The sequence below is a fragment of the Staurois parvus genome, unplaced genomic scaffold, assembly GCF_062004578.1.
Source record: "Staurois parvus isolate SC_StPar_1 unplaced genomic scaffold, SC_StPar_1.0 ptg000360l, whole genome shotgun sequence".
In the NCBI taxonomy this organism is placed as follows: Eukaryota; Metazoa; Chordata; class Amphibia; order Anura; family Ranidae; genus Staurois; species Staurois parvus.
The window spans coordinates 73,152-89,749 of NW_028318156.1; the positions used below are offsets into that span (position 1 = coordinate 73,152).

General features: G+C 41.6%; 1 protein-coding gene across 1 annotated transcript in view; it reads right to left on the reverse strand.

Annotated features, from left to right (window-relative positions):
- Positions 1-16,598, reverse strand: part of TMCO1 (transmembrane and coiled-coil domains 1) — a 39,731-nt gene that overhangs the window by 12,619 nt on the left and 10,514 nt on the right. The window contains exons 2-5 of the mRNA XM_089684851.1: positions 13,463-13,540; positions 10,881-10,940; positions 7,490-7,536; positions 4,430-4,497 (exon numbers count right to left, since the gene is read on the reverse strand). Coding sequence (XP_089540977.1) covers positions 4,430-4,497; positions 7,490-7,536; positions 10,881-10,940; positions 13,463-13,540 — 253 coding nt within the window. The remainder of the gene's footprint in view (positions 1-4,429; positions 4,498-7,489; positions 7,537-10,880; positions 10,941-13,462; positions 13,541-16,598) is intronic.

Here is a 16,598-nt window from a genome sequence, read left to right on the forward strand (position 1 = left end):
CTGAATACATTTGCACATATACAGTGGGGCAAAAAAGTATTTAGTCAGCCACCAATTGTGTAAGTTCTCCCACTTAAAAAGATGAGAGAGGCCTGTAATTGGCATCATAGGTAGACCTCAACTATGAGAGACAAAATGAGAAAACAAATCCAGACAATCACATTGGCTGATTTGGAAAGAATTTATTTGCAAATTATGGTGGAAAATAAGTATTTGGTGAATATCAAAAGTTCATCTCAATACTTTGTTATATATCCTTTGTTGGCAATGACAGAGGTCAAACGTTTCCTTTAAGTCTTCACAAGGTTGGCACACACTGTTGCTGGTATATTGGCCCATTCCTCCATGCAGATCTCCTCTAGAGCAGTGATGTTTTGGGGCTGTCGCTGGGCAACACGGACTTTCAACTCCCTCCAAAGGTTTTCTATGGGGTTGAGATCTGGAGACTGGCTAGGCCACTCCAGGACCTTGAAATGCTTCTTACGAAGCCACTCCTTCGTATGGTATGTTTGGGATCATTGTCATGTTGGAAGACCCAGCCACGTTTCATCTTCAATGCCCTTGCTGATGGAAGGAGGTTTGCACTCAAAATCTCACAATACATGGCCCCATTCATTCTGTCCTGTACATGGATCAGTCGTCCTGGTCCCTTTGCGGAGAAACAGCCCCAAAGCATGATGTTGCCACCCCATGCTTCACAGTAGGTATGGTGTTCTTTGGATGCAACTCAGCATTCTCTCTCCTCCAAACACAACGAGTTGTGTTTCTACCAAACAGTTCTATTTTGGTTTCATCTGACCATGAGACATTCTCCCAATCCTCTTCTGGATCATCCAAATGCTCTCTAGCAAACTTCAGACGGGCCCGGACATGTACTGGCTTAAGCAGGGGGACATGTCTGGCACTGCAGGTACCGAGTCCCTGGCGGCGTAGTGTGTTACTGATGGTAGCCTTTGTTACGTTGGTCCCAGCTCTCTGCAGGTCATTAACTAGGTCCCCCCCGTGTGGCCCTGGGATTTTTGCTCACCGTTCTTGTGATCATTTTGACCCCACGGGGTGAGATCTTGTGTGGAGCCCCAGATTGAGGGAGATTAGCAGTTGTCTTGTATGTCTTCCATTTTCTAATTATTGCTCCCACAGTTGAATTGTTCACACCAAGCTGCTTGCCTATTGCAGATTCAGTCTTCCCAGCCTGGTGCAGGTCTACAACTTTGTTTCTGGTGTCCTTCGACAGCTCTTTGGTCTTCACCATAGTGGAGTTTGGAGTGTGACTGTTTGAGGTTGTAGACAGGTATCTTTTATACTGATAACAAGTTCAAACAGGTGCCATTGATACAGGTAATGAGTGCAGGACACAGGAGTCTCTTAAAGAAGAAGGTACAGGTCTGTGAGAGCCAGAAATATTGCTTGTTTGTAGGTGACCAAATACTTACTTGAAGATGAAACTTGGCTGGGTCTTCCAACATGACAATGATCCCAAACATACCATACGAAGGAGTGGCTTCGTAAGAAGCAGTTCAAGGTCCTGGAGTGGCCTAGCCAGTCTCCAGATCTCAACCCCATAGAAAACCTTTGGAGGGAGTTGAAAGTCCGTGTTGCCCAGTGACAGCCCCAAAACATCTCTGCTCTAGAGGAGATCTGCATGGAGGAATGGGCCAACATACCAGCAACAGTGTGTGCCAACCTTGTGAAGACTTAAAGGAAACGTTTGACCTCTGTCATTGCCAACAAAGGATATATAACAAAGTATTGAAATGAACTTTTGATATTCACCAAATACTTATTTTCCACCATAATTTGCAAATAAATTCTTTCCAAATCAGCCAATGTGATTGTCTGGATTTGTTTTCTCATTTTGTCTCTCATAGTTGAGGTCTACCTATGATGCCAATTACAGGCCTCTCTCATCTTTTTAAGTGGGAGAACTTGCACAATAGGTGGCTGACTAAATACTTTTTTGCCCCACTGTACATCAAGTGACACAGCTATTCAAGGGAATCTTTGTGAAGTGTGGTCGCTAACTCTAGCCAAACAGAGCTTCTGTCTTGAGACATAAGCAAGGAATAAATTGGGAGCGGCACTTTCTTCCATACAAGTGCAGAGACACATCAAAAGTCCAGCACAGCAGAATGCCAGCCCCCAGCGTATCTATCTGCATACATTCAATAAGTAAAATAAAAAGGTCAACCACTCAATTTACACCCAGAACTTCTGCAAATAGATACTAGCAGAACCACACTTCGCAGAGGTGCCTCGGAGTAGCAGTGTGGTTTTACAAATACTTACTATCCTGGTTCACACTGATGTGATGCAAGAAACACAGCAAATCCTGTGCATTTCCCACAATGCATTGCAATTGCATGGCATCCGTGTGATCTCCTGCGGGTATGTTAAATTAACACCCCAAAAATTAATGCAAAACACAGTGCGTTTACCAAAAACCAGAACACCCATGCGATGCGATTCAGGTGTGGACAAAAAAAGGTCCGTAACCATTTTGGTGCGGATGTGATTTGAGACATACAAAATGTATGGCTCAAATCACACCACACAGACATCGCATGTGACGTGCACAGGAATGCGGTGCAATTCCTGTGTGAATCACATGCAGTGTCCCACACCGCACAAGTGTGAACCTAGTCACAACGTATGCAACTGTTTTTAAGAAGAATTGTTGAAACTGATTTCTTCTGGTGACTGTTAAAGTTGGCTGGACCATTAACAGATTTTCCTGATAATATACTGTATGAGGTTGTCAAGGTTAGATTTAACTCCTCACAGGTACAGAGTATATGAACACCCAAGTACCTTCTTTGGCTAGACAAAACGCATTGGAAACACAATTTAAACATTATTTGTGTTTTGATGATGGAAGACCTAGTCCAGGCAGCAATACACATCCAGACTTCCAATATTCAAAGACAAAAATGTGTTTTCCTACTACCTGGCCTGTGTGGGGCTGGGACACTGTTGACATCCACAGCAATCCAGCAGGAACACATGGGAAAAGCAGTGCACTTTCAAAGGATATGAGTGAATCTCCAGTAAATGGCCAAATTCTTAGTTGGTGGTCTACTGAAGTTCTCTTCTCTATCAAAACTGCAGGTTTTATTTTAGTTCTCCAAATGCACTGTGCATATCCACTCCCAATTTGCCCAAACATACCGTCTTTCCTGTAGTGATGGTATGTGGCCAGTGCAGCTGTAAATAGTGTGTAGAGGATTTGCTCTGTAAACATAGTCCACACTATTCATGTTGGAAATCTATACAGGGCTTAAAGTATGCCTAAAGCCAACATCATTTTTTTCTTTTTAATTTTTATATACATTAGGAGAGTTAAACCCCTGTCAGGTTCTACCACTGGGGATATTTTCATTTTCTGTCACAGAGACACAACAGAAAATGAGAGGAAATCCCCCCCCCCTCCAAGTAATTGAAATACTATCTTAAACAGTTGTCATGAGATAAATGTGCCTGATGAAAGATTTCTCTTTTAACCTGTTCTGGGAAAAACTCAAAATTTGGAATTTGCCCCACTTCCAGTAGTCCCAATGACAGTGGCCACGAGGACCAATAAGGGGGCGGATCTCTGTAGCATGGAGACAAGATGACAATGTAGATGTGAAGTGTGAGGAATGCAAATATAAGTGGGGGGGGTTGACTTTTAGGGGCTTTGCCCATTCAGAAGAATGCGAGTCTCTATCTCATCCATTAAAAATGGAACCTGACCCTACACCCACCCACCTGTTTGTAGTTTAATATGATTCCCAGTCAAATATGACCAACAGGCAGGCTTAAGAGATAAATTCTGGAGGGCATTAAAAACCATTGAGAACTGCATAAAACTTTTAGTATAGGCTACATGTTCTTGTTCTGCATCTCACCCACTCAGTGTGACAGCAAATGGGGGTTCTTTTCTCTGCACACTGTCAGATTTTGAAAACAGTGCAGCTGTTCAGGGCTCTGCCAACGCAGCTGCATTTTTGGTTCACAGGAATGTGTGAATGAAAAAACCACTGCGGCAGATGGACTTGTACTTTAAATGAACTGCGGGCATGCTGATCAGGGCTCTGCCTGCACAACCACATCATTCATTCACAGCCATTTGTAAATAAATTAACTGCACCATGGCAGATGGTCTCAGTAATGGAAAGCCCATACAGAGGAACAGGAACAGAGCTGTAGGAAGTGTCTGCAGGAGCATGATATTGCACCTGCAATCCACTGATCATGGGTGCAATGCTCTACAGGCTCCTGTGCAAAACAAAATAATAAATACACATTTTTACCTGCAAAAACATATGCATCTATTTTTTTTTTTTTTTTGTTAAAAGTGAACTTAGCCTTTAAGCTGTGTATACATATCACTCCTACTCTCTCTCTCAGTAAACCTCCATTGCTTATGTATGAAAGATGACATATAACTTACATGGAGTTGAACATTCCCATCAAAGCTGTGAAACAAAATCCAATGGCAAACATGGACTTCATGCGGACCTATTAACGGGCATAAAATGTCAGAAACCTTTTGTGACTCATCTGCATCATAGTAAAGGTCATGCTACACACACAGAATATATACAGTATGTATGTGTATATATATCTATCTGCATACACACACACCAGTCATACCATTATGACCACTGACAGAAGGTGAATAACACTGATTATTTAGTTACAAAAAGGCACCTATAAGTGGGTGGGTGGGATAGATTAGTCAAGAAGTAATTGCGTTGTCTCTGAAGTTGATGCGTTGAAAGCAAAATGGACAATTGTAGGAATTTGGGCAACTTTGACAAAGGCCAAATTGTAATGGCTATATGAGGAGGTCAGAGCATCTTCAAAACTGTAGTTCACGTGGGATGTTCTTTTGCAGACACTAAACTGCATGGTATTGCAGCACCATTTAATTTGGTACAGTTTGTTTTAAACTGCTTTCCGACTGTGCTATAGTTCAATGATGACTACAGCATGGTCATCCAGTTCTGGCAGGACATCTATTGACATCAACCCCGAACCTCACCCCCAGCGTGCCCCCGAGGCAAGCATCGGGTGGGCTACGTGATCGCTATTTCCAATCCCAGCAGCCCTTTACCATGTGATCAGCTGTATCCAATCACAGTGTAAATAGACTTGCTAGTTATCAGCAGTCTTTTCCTCACGCGCTGTGACAGCATGAGAAAAGGAAGGTCGGTAAACAGCAATTCACACAGGGGACATTTACACCAATAATCAGAGCATATATCATCAGTGCCCTGATTATCAGTGCAGCCGTGCAGTGCCCATCAGTGTAGCCTTGCAGTGCCCATCAGGGCAGACCAGTGCCGCCTATCAGTGCCCATCAGAAAAGAAGAAAACTTATTTGCAAAATTTTCTAACAGAAATGAAGAAAAAACATTTTGTTTTTTAAATCTGTGGGGGGAGGGGGGGGGGGGTTGGTTTGTTTAGCAATAAATAAAACCCTTACTGGTGATTAAATACCAAAAATAGAAAGCTCTATCTGTTCCAAAAAAATTATAAAAATTTAATTTGGGTACAGTGTTGCATGACTGCGCAATTGTCATTTAAAGTGCGACAGAGTTGAAAGCTGAAAATTGGCCTGTGCAGGAAGGGGGGTGAAAGTGCCCAGTAGGCAAGTGGTTAAAAGTAGTACAGTTGCTACTTCAAATGAATAGTCTGTCAAAATGCACAGTATGGGAACGCACACATTCTTGTGCAATCCCAGTGTGAACCGGCTAACAGGAAATGGCCTACGGCTGAACTAAAATTATTGTAATAGTCTTGCATTTCAAGCAACCACATATACTTTGGACAGTAGGTAATCTTTACTCCCATTTAGCCGCACGTTTACAACAGTCGTGCAAATGTATATTACATATCTTTGGCTGTTTCTGGAGATCCTCCCTTTGGCAAAACAATGAATCTTTACATTATTTTTTTTAATAGTGAGTTCCTGAGTGAAAACACAGAGGCTACGAATGTTAAACTTCCAATAATTCTAGTGGTCTGGCTGTTAGGATGACCCTCTCGATGTTGAGCCTTGAATTAACGATCTGGATGTACGTTAGTAAAGTCAAAGAAACGTCAAGTCCTTATCCGCATTGTTTTGTGGGTCAAAATGAGAGCCAGGTGACTAGCGATTGATTTAATGTAAGAACAATTTTGGTTACTATAGGTCGAGTTAGTTATGATGGACATGGGATGTCAAAGTCCATAAAACGACATAAAAAAATTGCTGTTAAGGCCTCATGCACTCTGGGCATTTAGACCCAGTGCATGAGAGCCCAAGGTTTTGGTGCAGGCAGACACAGGTGCACTCCCCAGTCCCACTGCCATCAGCCGGTAAACCTCTGTGAAAAGGTTGAAGGCCATTATGGCTGAAAAGGTATGGGTGCTGCAACGAGTGGTACTAATGTTTAGGGCAGAGCATGCCCATAGCTTTAAGCCCAAAAACGTAAGCAGTCTGCATTTCGAGCAATCGTCCCCGAGTTCATACCGCCCTAAATGTTGGTACTACTTGGTGCATCGTCCAACTGTTGCAGTCATCATCTTCTCAGTTTTACAGGCTGTCAGCATCAGAGCTGCATAACCTTTAGCCCACACTAAAAAGCTGCGATCTCAAGTGTGGAAGGATATGTCCACTCATTCTGAATACTATCTTGTGCTTGAAACTACCTTCTTTTTTCTTTATGTCTATTGTGAAAAATATGCAACTATGTAGAAATGTGTTATCTTGTAGTTAGTCTTTGTCCTTGCAGGTGAGTAAAGATTATGTAAAAATATCATGTAACAGTAGGCAGTGCCTTCAGTCAAGGATAGCTAAACCACTGAAAGTTACAGTAGACTGAGATAAAAAGACACCTGCAAAAGGAACATGTATGAGTAACAGGCACACGATTAAGGCTTGGCACAAGCCTTTTGTGATAAAGTTATGGACCTTGGAGAAACAACTACAGCCAAAACGTTTTTCAGTTTTAGATAGAGCAGGAAAGGATTAAGACCCCCTTTAAATTTTCACTGCTTTCTGTGGGCCCCGTGAAAGATTCTCCATCACTTCCTGTGCCAGTGGCTATGTGTCCCTAAAACAAAAAAATAGAGCAGACATACAATAAAGAATAGAGGAATGCTATTTTTTTTTTTATTATTGTCTGTGACCTACTGGAGATTTCCTTCACTACCTGTGGAGTGACAATATGGTCAACGGGACAGAAGAAAGGAGAATTTGCCCAATGAGGTCACAGACAGCAATAACATAGGTTTGTATCCATCCCCTCTCTATTCATAAACTAAACAAAAGAAAAAAACACAAAAAAGGTTTTGTCAGGAGTGAGACTAATGGAGACCAGACAAGCTTTCCGACTGCTAGCAAAAGACTTGTCTGTATTTGTGGCATACAGATAAACTGCAGAAGACATTTCTATCATATTTTGTACACACACACACCTTCTCCTTTAACTGCTATACTCCATTGGGTTACAATATTACTTACCATGGATAGATCACGGTTATTATTTTTCAGCTTCTCTTCCTGACGTTCTGCAAAAATGACAAACATATTTCTGTCAGATGCATATGAAAAATATCTGATTAATAAATGCCTCAACATGCGGGAAAAACAGAGGCAGGTTGAAGCTTGGGCACTTATTCACACAGGCAACAGTACAGAACTATTACATGAACAACAACATAATTATACTTTTTCTTAATTTAGTAAAGATTTACCTAGTCTACTGCATTGGGGGAATTTTTCCTATGAAAGAAATAATGGCTAAAAATCTAGACAATGGAAGGATTCATTAAGCCAGATGCCATGGTGCTGATTTACTAAAGACAAAAAAGCTGTTTGCTTTGCAAAGGAATTTTCCCTTAGCTTAGGGAACTGAAAAATCACTTCACAAAGAACATTCAATCATGTGCAAGGAAAATGAGAAAAACAGTATTTTGTTTACACCTGAATAAATGATAGAAGTCTGCAGAGACTCACCTCAAGCACTAAGCAAAGAGAAAATTCCTCTGCAAAGTGAACAGTCTATTTGCATTTAGTATATCAACCCCCATGTCTCTATACTGAAACACTGGTAAATGAACCAACTTTTAGGAATGTTTAAAAAGCAATAGAAAATAAGCAGAATAAAGCATCTGTGGAATTTACGTTCATATTAGAGAGCAATAAAAAACCATTCCAGAAGGGAAAAAAAAAATAAAATCAAAATTAGCCCTAGCATCAGCTATGTTTTTTTCATGTTAAGTGTATGCATACCCTTACAGCGATCGCAGTACTCCAGAAAATACCTTAATTTCCATTTCTCTCCTGAAGGACACACCATCTTTGTTCAGATATTACCAAGGACAGCATACGCTGCCACTGAGAAGCGGTCTTAAAAATGATACAATTGTGCAATTCTGTGCTGTGTTCACAAGTGCCTGACAAAGATTGGCCCCCTGCAGTTGCCACCCTTCACCATGTGTCTTGCTACAAACTTAAAGTATAGTAGCCTGGTCACTGGGCAAAGCCACCTTGACAGGAGCCTAAAGGGATGGCTTGATGATTTTAAAAGTTTTGTTTACATACAGTTGCTGTATGTAAACAATGTCAAGTGACATGTCAAGATATTTTTCATGAGCACATTGAAAAGCTGGGGGCAAAGTTACTTATATCCAGCCAGGAAATCAAAACCTGAAAAATGTTATAAAGTTTACAGATACAAGGCCTCGATAAACAGTATGTTTTTGGGTTTTTTTTTTAACAGTGTTTTTTTGAATAAGGAATCTTGTAATAAAGCAGAACTTCACCCTGATTGTGAAGGTTCCTCCTCTACACGTGAAATGCACTTTTTCCCCCCTTCCTTTACGCTTTTTTTCTTAAAACATTCTGTCCCACCCCTTATGCCAGTCATTTGCCTAGACGAATGACACGCATTATGCTTGTATGGCTCCTGGGATATGCATGTCACATATCCCAGGAGGCATAGTGCTTCATAGAGAAAGGAGGGGGGGGGGGCACGCTTAGCGACGCTCATTCTAAGGCCCAGCAGCTAAATCCGGAAGAGCTAGCAGGCCTCGGGATGATGTCATTTAAAAAAATAGTCGCGCAGGACCAAAATTTAGACAGGATTTTGCAGGACACCACTGGATCGCTGGGTGGGTATTGAAATATTCAGGACTCATAACTAGGTATTCAGGGATTAAAAAAAAAAAAAAAAAAAAAAAAAAGGAGGGGAGGGCTGGAGAACCACTTTAACTCATAAGCACAGCATGGAAACAGTTATGCATGAACTATACAATAGTTTGCGGATAAACCTGTATTAATTGGCGTTATAACAGTAGGTGGTAGAGTGCCCCTAAATAGCAGTTATCAGAGGAGCAAAAAAAAAAAACCTTTTATTCATCCTGTGTAAATTCTGCAATAACATTTGTGAAATGCAGCTTGCAGATACTTGATAGTGCAGGCACAATCTGGCTCCCATCAATGCGGTAAATCTCCAAGTGCTGTATGGCTCTTCAAGGGCTACTATGCCAATAGAGAAAGTTAATGTCAGTTTAAAAGAAAAGAGTGGAAATGTTGCTGGTGGAGCAGTAGCAATCAAAACACATTGGGGGTTATTTAATAAAACTGCACGGTGCAAAATCTGGTGCAGCTCTGCATAGAAACCAATCAGCTTCCAGGTTTTATTGTCAAAGCTTAATTGAACAAGTTGAAGTTAAAAGAAGTTTGGCTGCCATACACAGCTGCACCAGAGTGCTCCAGTGTTCGTAAATCTCCCTCAAGATTTCTACTTTAAAGCCTGTTAAACTACACAAATAACCACTTCAGCTGCAGAAGATTTTACCCCCTTCATGACCAGGCCTTTTTTTGCTGTACTGCACTGTGCTACTTTAACTGGTAATTGCACGGTCATGCAATGCTGTACCCAAACGAAATTTATATATTTTTTTCAAACAAATATAGCTCTCTTCATTTTATTTGATCACCACAGGGTTTTTTCTGCAATATAAACAAAAAAAAAAGGCTTAAAATTTTGAAAAATATTAATATATTTTGTACTTTCTGCTATAAAACGTATTCAACAAAAAAAATAAAAAAAATCTAATTTCTTTATAAATTTTTGACAAAATATATTCTGCTACATGTGCGATACAAAATCCCAATAAGTGTATATTGATTGGTTTGCGTTAAAGTTGTAGTGCCTATAAATTATGGGATATATACTGGCTTTTTTTTTTAATACTTCAAATGGCAGCATCAGCGATTAATAATGGGCTGTGGGAGTGTGGCGGGCAATCTAACACTGACATCACCAGTGACATTAATACAGTGATCAGTGATAATACTATACACTGTCACTGTACTAATAACACTGGCTCGAAAGAGATTAACATCTAGGGTGATCAGAGGTTAAATGTGTGCACAACAATGTACAATTAGTGTAAACTGTGCTTCTTTTACTAAGATATATCAATTTCTCATCCCTGCTTAGCAGGGATGAGAAACTGACATTTCTCCCTGTGTTCAGAGCTCTGTGTTGAATGTCAAGGAAGAACTCTGGGCTGCGATCACACACAGACCATCACAGCAGGTCCCGAACGTGAACCATTGGCCAAGACTTGCTGACAGAGAGATACCAGCTGTGTACAATCACAGTGGGTGAAGGCGGGAAGGGAGTACCTGAAACCTAGAAGTAGGCAGCAACATACCTGTATGACGCTTTGCCTAAAGCAGCCGCCTGTCCGCACTGCAATGTGGAAGGGCGGTCATAAATTGGATAAATAGTACAGTAAATAGCAAAATAGGTACCAAAGCAAAGTTAAAACAAGAAAAGTTCCTCAAAGAAATCAAAATCTGAACAAGTTTCTTATAGGCCACTAGAAGATACAATTACCTATTTTTTTCTTTTGTGTGCGTCCAGCAGATTCTGTTATAGCTTCCTTTTTCTTTTCCACTAAAAATAAATAAAAAACACAGAAAGCGAAGTTTAGCCCTAAAATGTTATCATTAACCACAATTCATCACAGTTTTAGTGTCACAGTATTTCTTGTAAAAAAAAAAAAAAAAAAAAAAAAAAAGAAGAAGAGAGGAGATAATAAGTCTAACAATCTCACCTATGCAGTTAGTATTTGGGTTCACATAGATGGATGATTAGAGTCCGTCCAAGCTGATGGTGTTTCACAAACTATACAGGTTGCATCAGAAAGTGCTTTTTAATGTGTTTTAAACAGAACTTGGAAGATGGGTCTCTGAATGTCCAACTACAAGGTGGTAGCAAAAAGTTTAGAGACTAGTTTTGTAATACGCTAACAGATGGCCGCACAAGGCTGCACCCACAGTCACAGGGAGCACCAACCTTCATATGTCAGTGTGCCAAAGAAATTATCCTGTGTACATCAGGTGCTGTGCAACTGGTGCTATTCTGACCATGTGCATTGCCAAATCTGCTACTTAATCATGGACAGCAAGATAGAACAAAGAGCAAACATGAAATTCTGCATGAAACTGGGTAAATCTGCCACAGAGACATGTGACATGATACAGCAAGTTTACAGCAATGCTGCAATGAGTCAATTGAGATGTTTTGAGTGGCACGCACACTTCAAGAGAGGAAGAACATCACTGGAAGACGACGAGAGATCAGGAAGACTTCCAATGAGCTCAACCCACAAAAAACGTTGAAACCATTCGGCAACTTCTGCACTGATTGTCAGAGAACAATCCACAACATTGCTGCCCTTGTCAGTGTGTCATTTGGAGCAGACAATGCAGTCCTCACGTGTGATTTGAACATGTACAATGTTGCTGCTAAGTTCGTCCCCTGCCAAGAACTCAGTCAGCATGCTGTGGATGACCCATCGGTCTTTCATGTCGAGGTTCATTACCGGTGATGAAACTTGGGTGTATGGGTTTCACGAGGAATTTCACATTTTCTCTTTGTTCTAACTTGCTGTGCATGATAAAATAGCAGACGTGGTAACACGCAAGGCCAGAATAGCACCAGTTGCACAGCTAGTAATGTACACAGGATAATGTTTTTCTGGCACACTAACTTACTAACTAGAAGGTCGGTGCACCCTGTGACTGTGCGTGCAGCCTTTTGCTGTCATCTGTTGAAATTTTACAAAACCAGTCTCAAAACTTTGATACCACCTCATACAAGACACATGAAGCCAGGGGATAATTCATACTAGAATTTATTTTTGTAAATAAAAATATCAGTCTACAGGATAACTCTTTGAAAGAGCTTTTATCTGAGACTTCAAAAGACAGTTCATTATGACTGATTGTGTTAATGTTACAGAATTAAAACAACTTAACAAGTCACAATAAGTGCTATATGTACAAAATATGTATAAAAACAATATTGGGAATCAGGGATCTCAGGCTTGCAAAACTGTTCTCATTTGATATTTTTGAATGACATTTAAATGCTATCGTCACTGCAATACTTTAAACCAACCTGTGGGCTCCTGCGATGTCAGAATAAATCAGCAGCATATCAAGAAAGGTTTTTCAACATTCTCATTTGAGTGAATTTTATCTAATGATCTACGCCTGTTGAATGCAGACAGCCATACATGGATCGAAATAGTTTGGTCCCTGCTGAACCAGACGAATTTTGATCCATCTATGGCCAGCTTCAGGCAGGAATCACATCTGAGTGGTGAGGTAATATGCACTTTTTACTTTGCAGTACTTTAAATTTAGAGGAACACAAACAGAGTGCAATTCCATTGGTCCAACTCCTGTGCTTGTGGAGAGCTGAGAAAAAATAATGCTGATGGTGCATTATATCCTGTGCTGTGGTGCTTGTGTAGCCCATTCAAATGAATGAGCCGCCTAACTGAAACACAGCAGCAACAGAATAGACCCTTAAAGCCCAACTCCAAGTGAAAAAAAAAACACCTCTCCCCATTCCTTGTTGTGGGCACTCTCTTGCCATTCTCAGGTACAATACAGGACTACTGGCCTTGCATTGTACTCGGTGAAATCAGCTTGCAATCGCTGGTCACAGCGACTGAGAGAAAAGGCTTCCGGGGACTGATCACACAGAAGGAGGAAGCCTGCCTGAGCAAGGAATTAGGTAAGTATTACATGCCACTAGACATAACAAGCGGTTACCCTTGCAGTGTGCACGGCTCCACTGTAAGGGTAGTTTTTATTCTTTTTTTTTGTGGGGGGGGGGTTAAAGCAGAAAATATATAAAAACTATAGATGTCCTTTTATTCCCTCCTATGGAGAGACTCTCTGTTCTGCATTCCAACACCAGACACTTTATCCTTCGGAACTGATATGAAGCCTTTCCAAGGAGAACAAAACGCATATCTTTAGTAGAGTGTGGGAGGGATTACAGAAAAATAGGGAAAATCCCCCAAAAGGGTTCTCAGACAAAAATCATAATGTGAGACTAATTTCAACTTTTCCCCAACACTATGCAAAACTAAACCAAACAAAAAGCTTTTAAGAACTTACATTTTTTACTTTGCTTCTCAACTTCAGCTTTTAATCTCTTGTACTTGTCCGTTCTGTAAACTAACACCCATGTTATACCTAGGAGTCAAAACACAAAATAATAGTGGATAAATCAAACAATATACTGCAGACAGAGGAGTACCAATCTGAACTATGTAATCTTACAGACCAGCACAGAGCCCACACCAGTGAAAGCAGCAAGTAGGGGGAGGACAAGACACCAGTATAGAGGGTGAAGGACAGGCCAGCTGCATGGAGAAATCAATTCACGCTCTCCCACAGCAAACACGTGGGGTCCATGCACATAAACCCTTAAAGTGGTTCTAAAGGCAAGATTTTACCCTAAATCCATTCCCTGCATTAAGGTAAAAGAAAAAAAAAAAAAGTATCAGTAGCTGTACTGCCCCCTCACCTCCCTCTATACAGTTAGGTCCATATATATTTGGACACAGGCACAATTTTAGTTTTTTTCAGGTATTTACCAAAACATATTCAATCTATAGTTATATAAAGGATATGGGCTGAAAGTGCACACTCTCAGGTTTCATTTGAGGGTATGTACATCCAAATTGGAGGAAGCGTTTAGGAATTACAGCTCTTAAGAGCAGCCATCTCCCCCTTTTTCAAGGGGCCAAAAGTAATTGGACAATTGAATCAAAAGCTGTTTCATGGCCAGGTGTGGGCTACTCCTTTGTTATTTCTTCATCAATTAAGCAGGTAAAAGGTCTGGAGTTGACTAAGTGTGGTATTTGCATTTGGAATCTATTGCTGTGAACCTACATCATGCGCTCAAAGGAGCTGTCCATGCAAGTGAAACATGCCATTGTAAGACTTCAAAAATTAAACAAATCAATCACAGAGATAGCAGCAACATTAGGATTGGCCAAATCAATATTTTGGTACATTAGAGGAAAGAAGAATGCACTGGTGAGCTCAGCAATATAAAAAGGCATGGACGTCCACAGAAAACAACAGTGGTGGATGATCGCAGGATCCTCTCTATGGTAAAGAGAACCAGAGCTAGACTTACCAGTAACTCCTTTTCTATGAGTCTTCCAGGGCAGCCTCCTTGGATAGTGTTCCTCCCTCCGTGACAGGAAACACATAAGCACAGAACTTTAAAAGGCGGACCTCCGGGCTTCCCTTTTTTTACTCAAGTACCGCAGGAAGACACTAAAAGAAATAAACATTTATGCATAAACATACATTACTGTACAATCTAAGGGTAGGAAATCCCAGCTGTCCTGGAAGACTCATAGAAAAGGAGTTACCAGTAAGTCTAACTCTGGTTTTCTCCAAACATCTTCCAGGACAGCCTCCTTGAGATGATAATCAAGAACCTACCCACTAGGGTGGGGCTACTGCCTGGAGGACTTTGCTCCCAAATTCCTGATCCTTGTTAGAGAGAAGATCCAAGCGATAATGCTGCACAAAAGGTTGAAAAGCTGGACCAGATGGCCACCTTACAGATCTGTTCTAGCGAGGCACCGGCTCTCTCTGCCCAGGACCCTTCAAGGATCTGGTTGAGTGGGTATTAACAAACAGGGGTGGAATTTGTAATAAGCTATAGGATTCCGTAATAGCCATCCTAATTCATCTAGCTCTGGTGGATTTGGAACCCTTCCGTGCTCCTGCAAAAAGAACAAAAAGAATCCGAATTCCTGAATTCTCTGGATCTACTAAGATAGACCAAAAGGCTCCTAACATCCAATAAACAATCTTTCTTCCTCCCTGCTTGAGGGAGCAGAACAGAAGGTCGGCAAAAATATATCTTGAGACCTACAAAAGGAGGAGGAAACCTTGGGAAGAAATCCAGGATGTGTTTTGAGCACAATTCTATCCTCGAAAACTGCCAAAAAAGGGCTCCCTAATGGAAAGCGCCTGCAATTCACTCACCCTATGGACCAACATGATTGCTATCAAAAACAGTTTTTAGAGTTAAAAACTTAATTGAAGATTTCTCCAGAGGATCAAAGGGACAAAGGACCAAAGCTTTTAGAACCAAAGACAGATCCCAAACTGGACAAGACCTGACCGCCACCGGCCTGGACTTGGAAAAAGCCCTGAAAAAAATCTGTTAAAAAGGGATCTTGTCAGAGGGGGATCTGAACAAAAACACGAAGGGCCGAGGCCTACACCTTTAAAGTGCTAACCAAAAGGCCCTGATCTGCCCCATCCTGAAAGAAATTTAACACCACCGGGATATACAGAGTGCCCCGCCCCTTAACCAACAACCAGGAGTTTAATTTTTTTCCAGACCTTAGCATAAATAGCTCTGGTAACTGGTTTGCCGCAGTTCACTAAAGTCCTTATTACTCTGTCAGAAAACCCGTGAGCTTTCAGGAGTTGTTCTTCAGAAACCAAGCTGCCAACCTCAAGGTTCTGACTTGCGGGTGTAGCATAGGACCCTGAAGGAGGATCTGGTCTCTCTCTGGAAGGGGGAAGGGGGAACCGAGGCCAGGCTCCACAGCAGAAAAAACCATGACCTCTTCAGCCAGAACGGTGCCACCAGAATGTTTGTCTTTTCTAACAAACTTCTGCAGGACTGCTGGGATCAGCCTCACGGGAGGAAACGCATAACAAAGATTGAACTCCCAAGCGCTCGTGAAGGCATCCACACCCAGAGCCTGATCTCGAGGATTTAGGGAGAAGAACCGTCTGACTTTCTTGTTTTCCTGGGAAGCAGAGAGATCAGCCTCCGGCATGCCCCACCTGAGAGTGATGGTCATAAGCACTTCGTGGTTGAGAGACCATTCGTCATGTTTGACTGGATGTCGCCTTAGGAAGTCCGCTAGGGAATTCTGCACCCCTTTCAGATGAATGGCAGATATCGAAAACAAGTTCTGCTCGGTCCAAGATAGAATGCTGTCCGCGATGCTTGAAGAGGATGGCTTCGCGTACCCCCGGTTGTTGATATATGCCACCGCAGCCATATTGTCCGAACGGATCTGCAGGTGACAAGTCTAAAAGATCTGCCTGGAAGGCATCCAACGCTCGCTGGACTGCTAGAAGCTCTCTCTGATTCGAGGATCTCTGAGCTTCCCCCATGGACCACGACCCCTGGGCCGCTCTGTCACCTAGATGAGCTCCCCAACCAAAGCTGCTTACATCGGTCGTAATCATAACCAGACAAGGT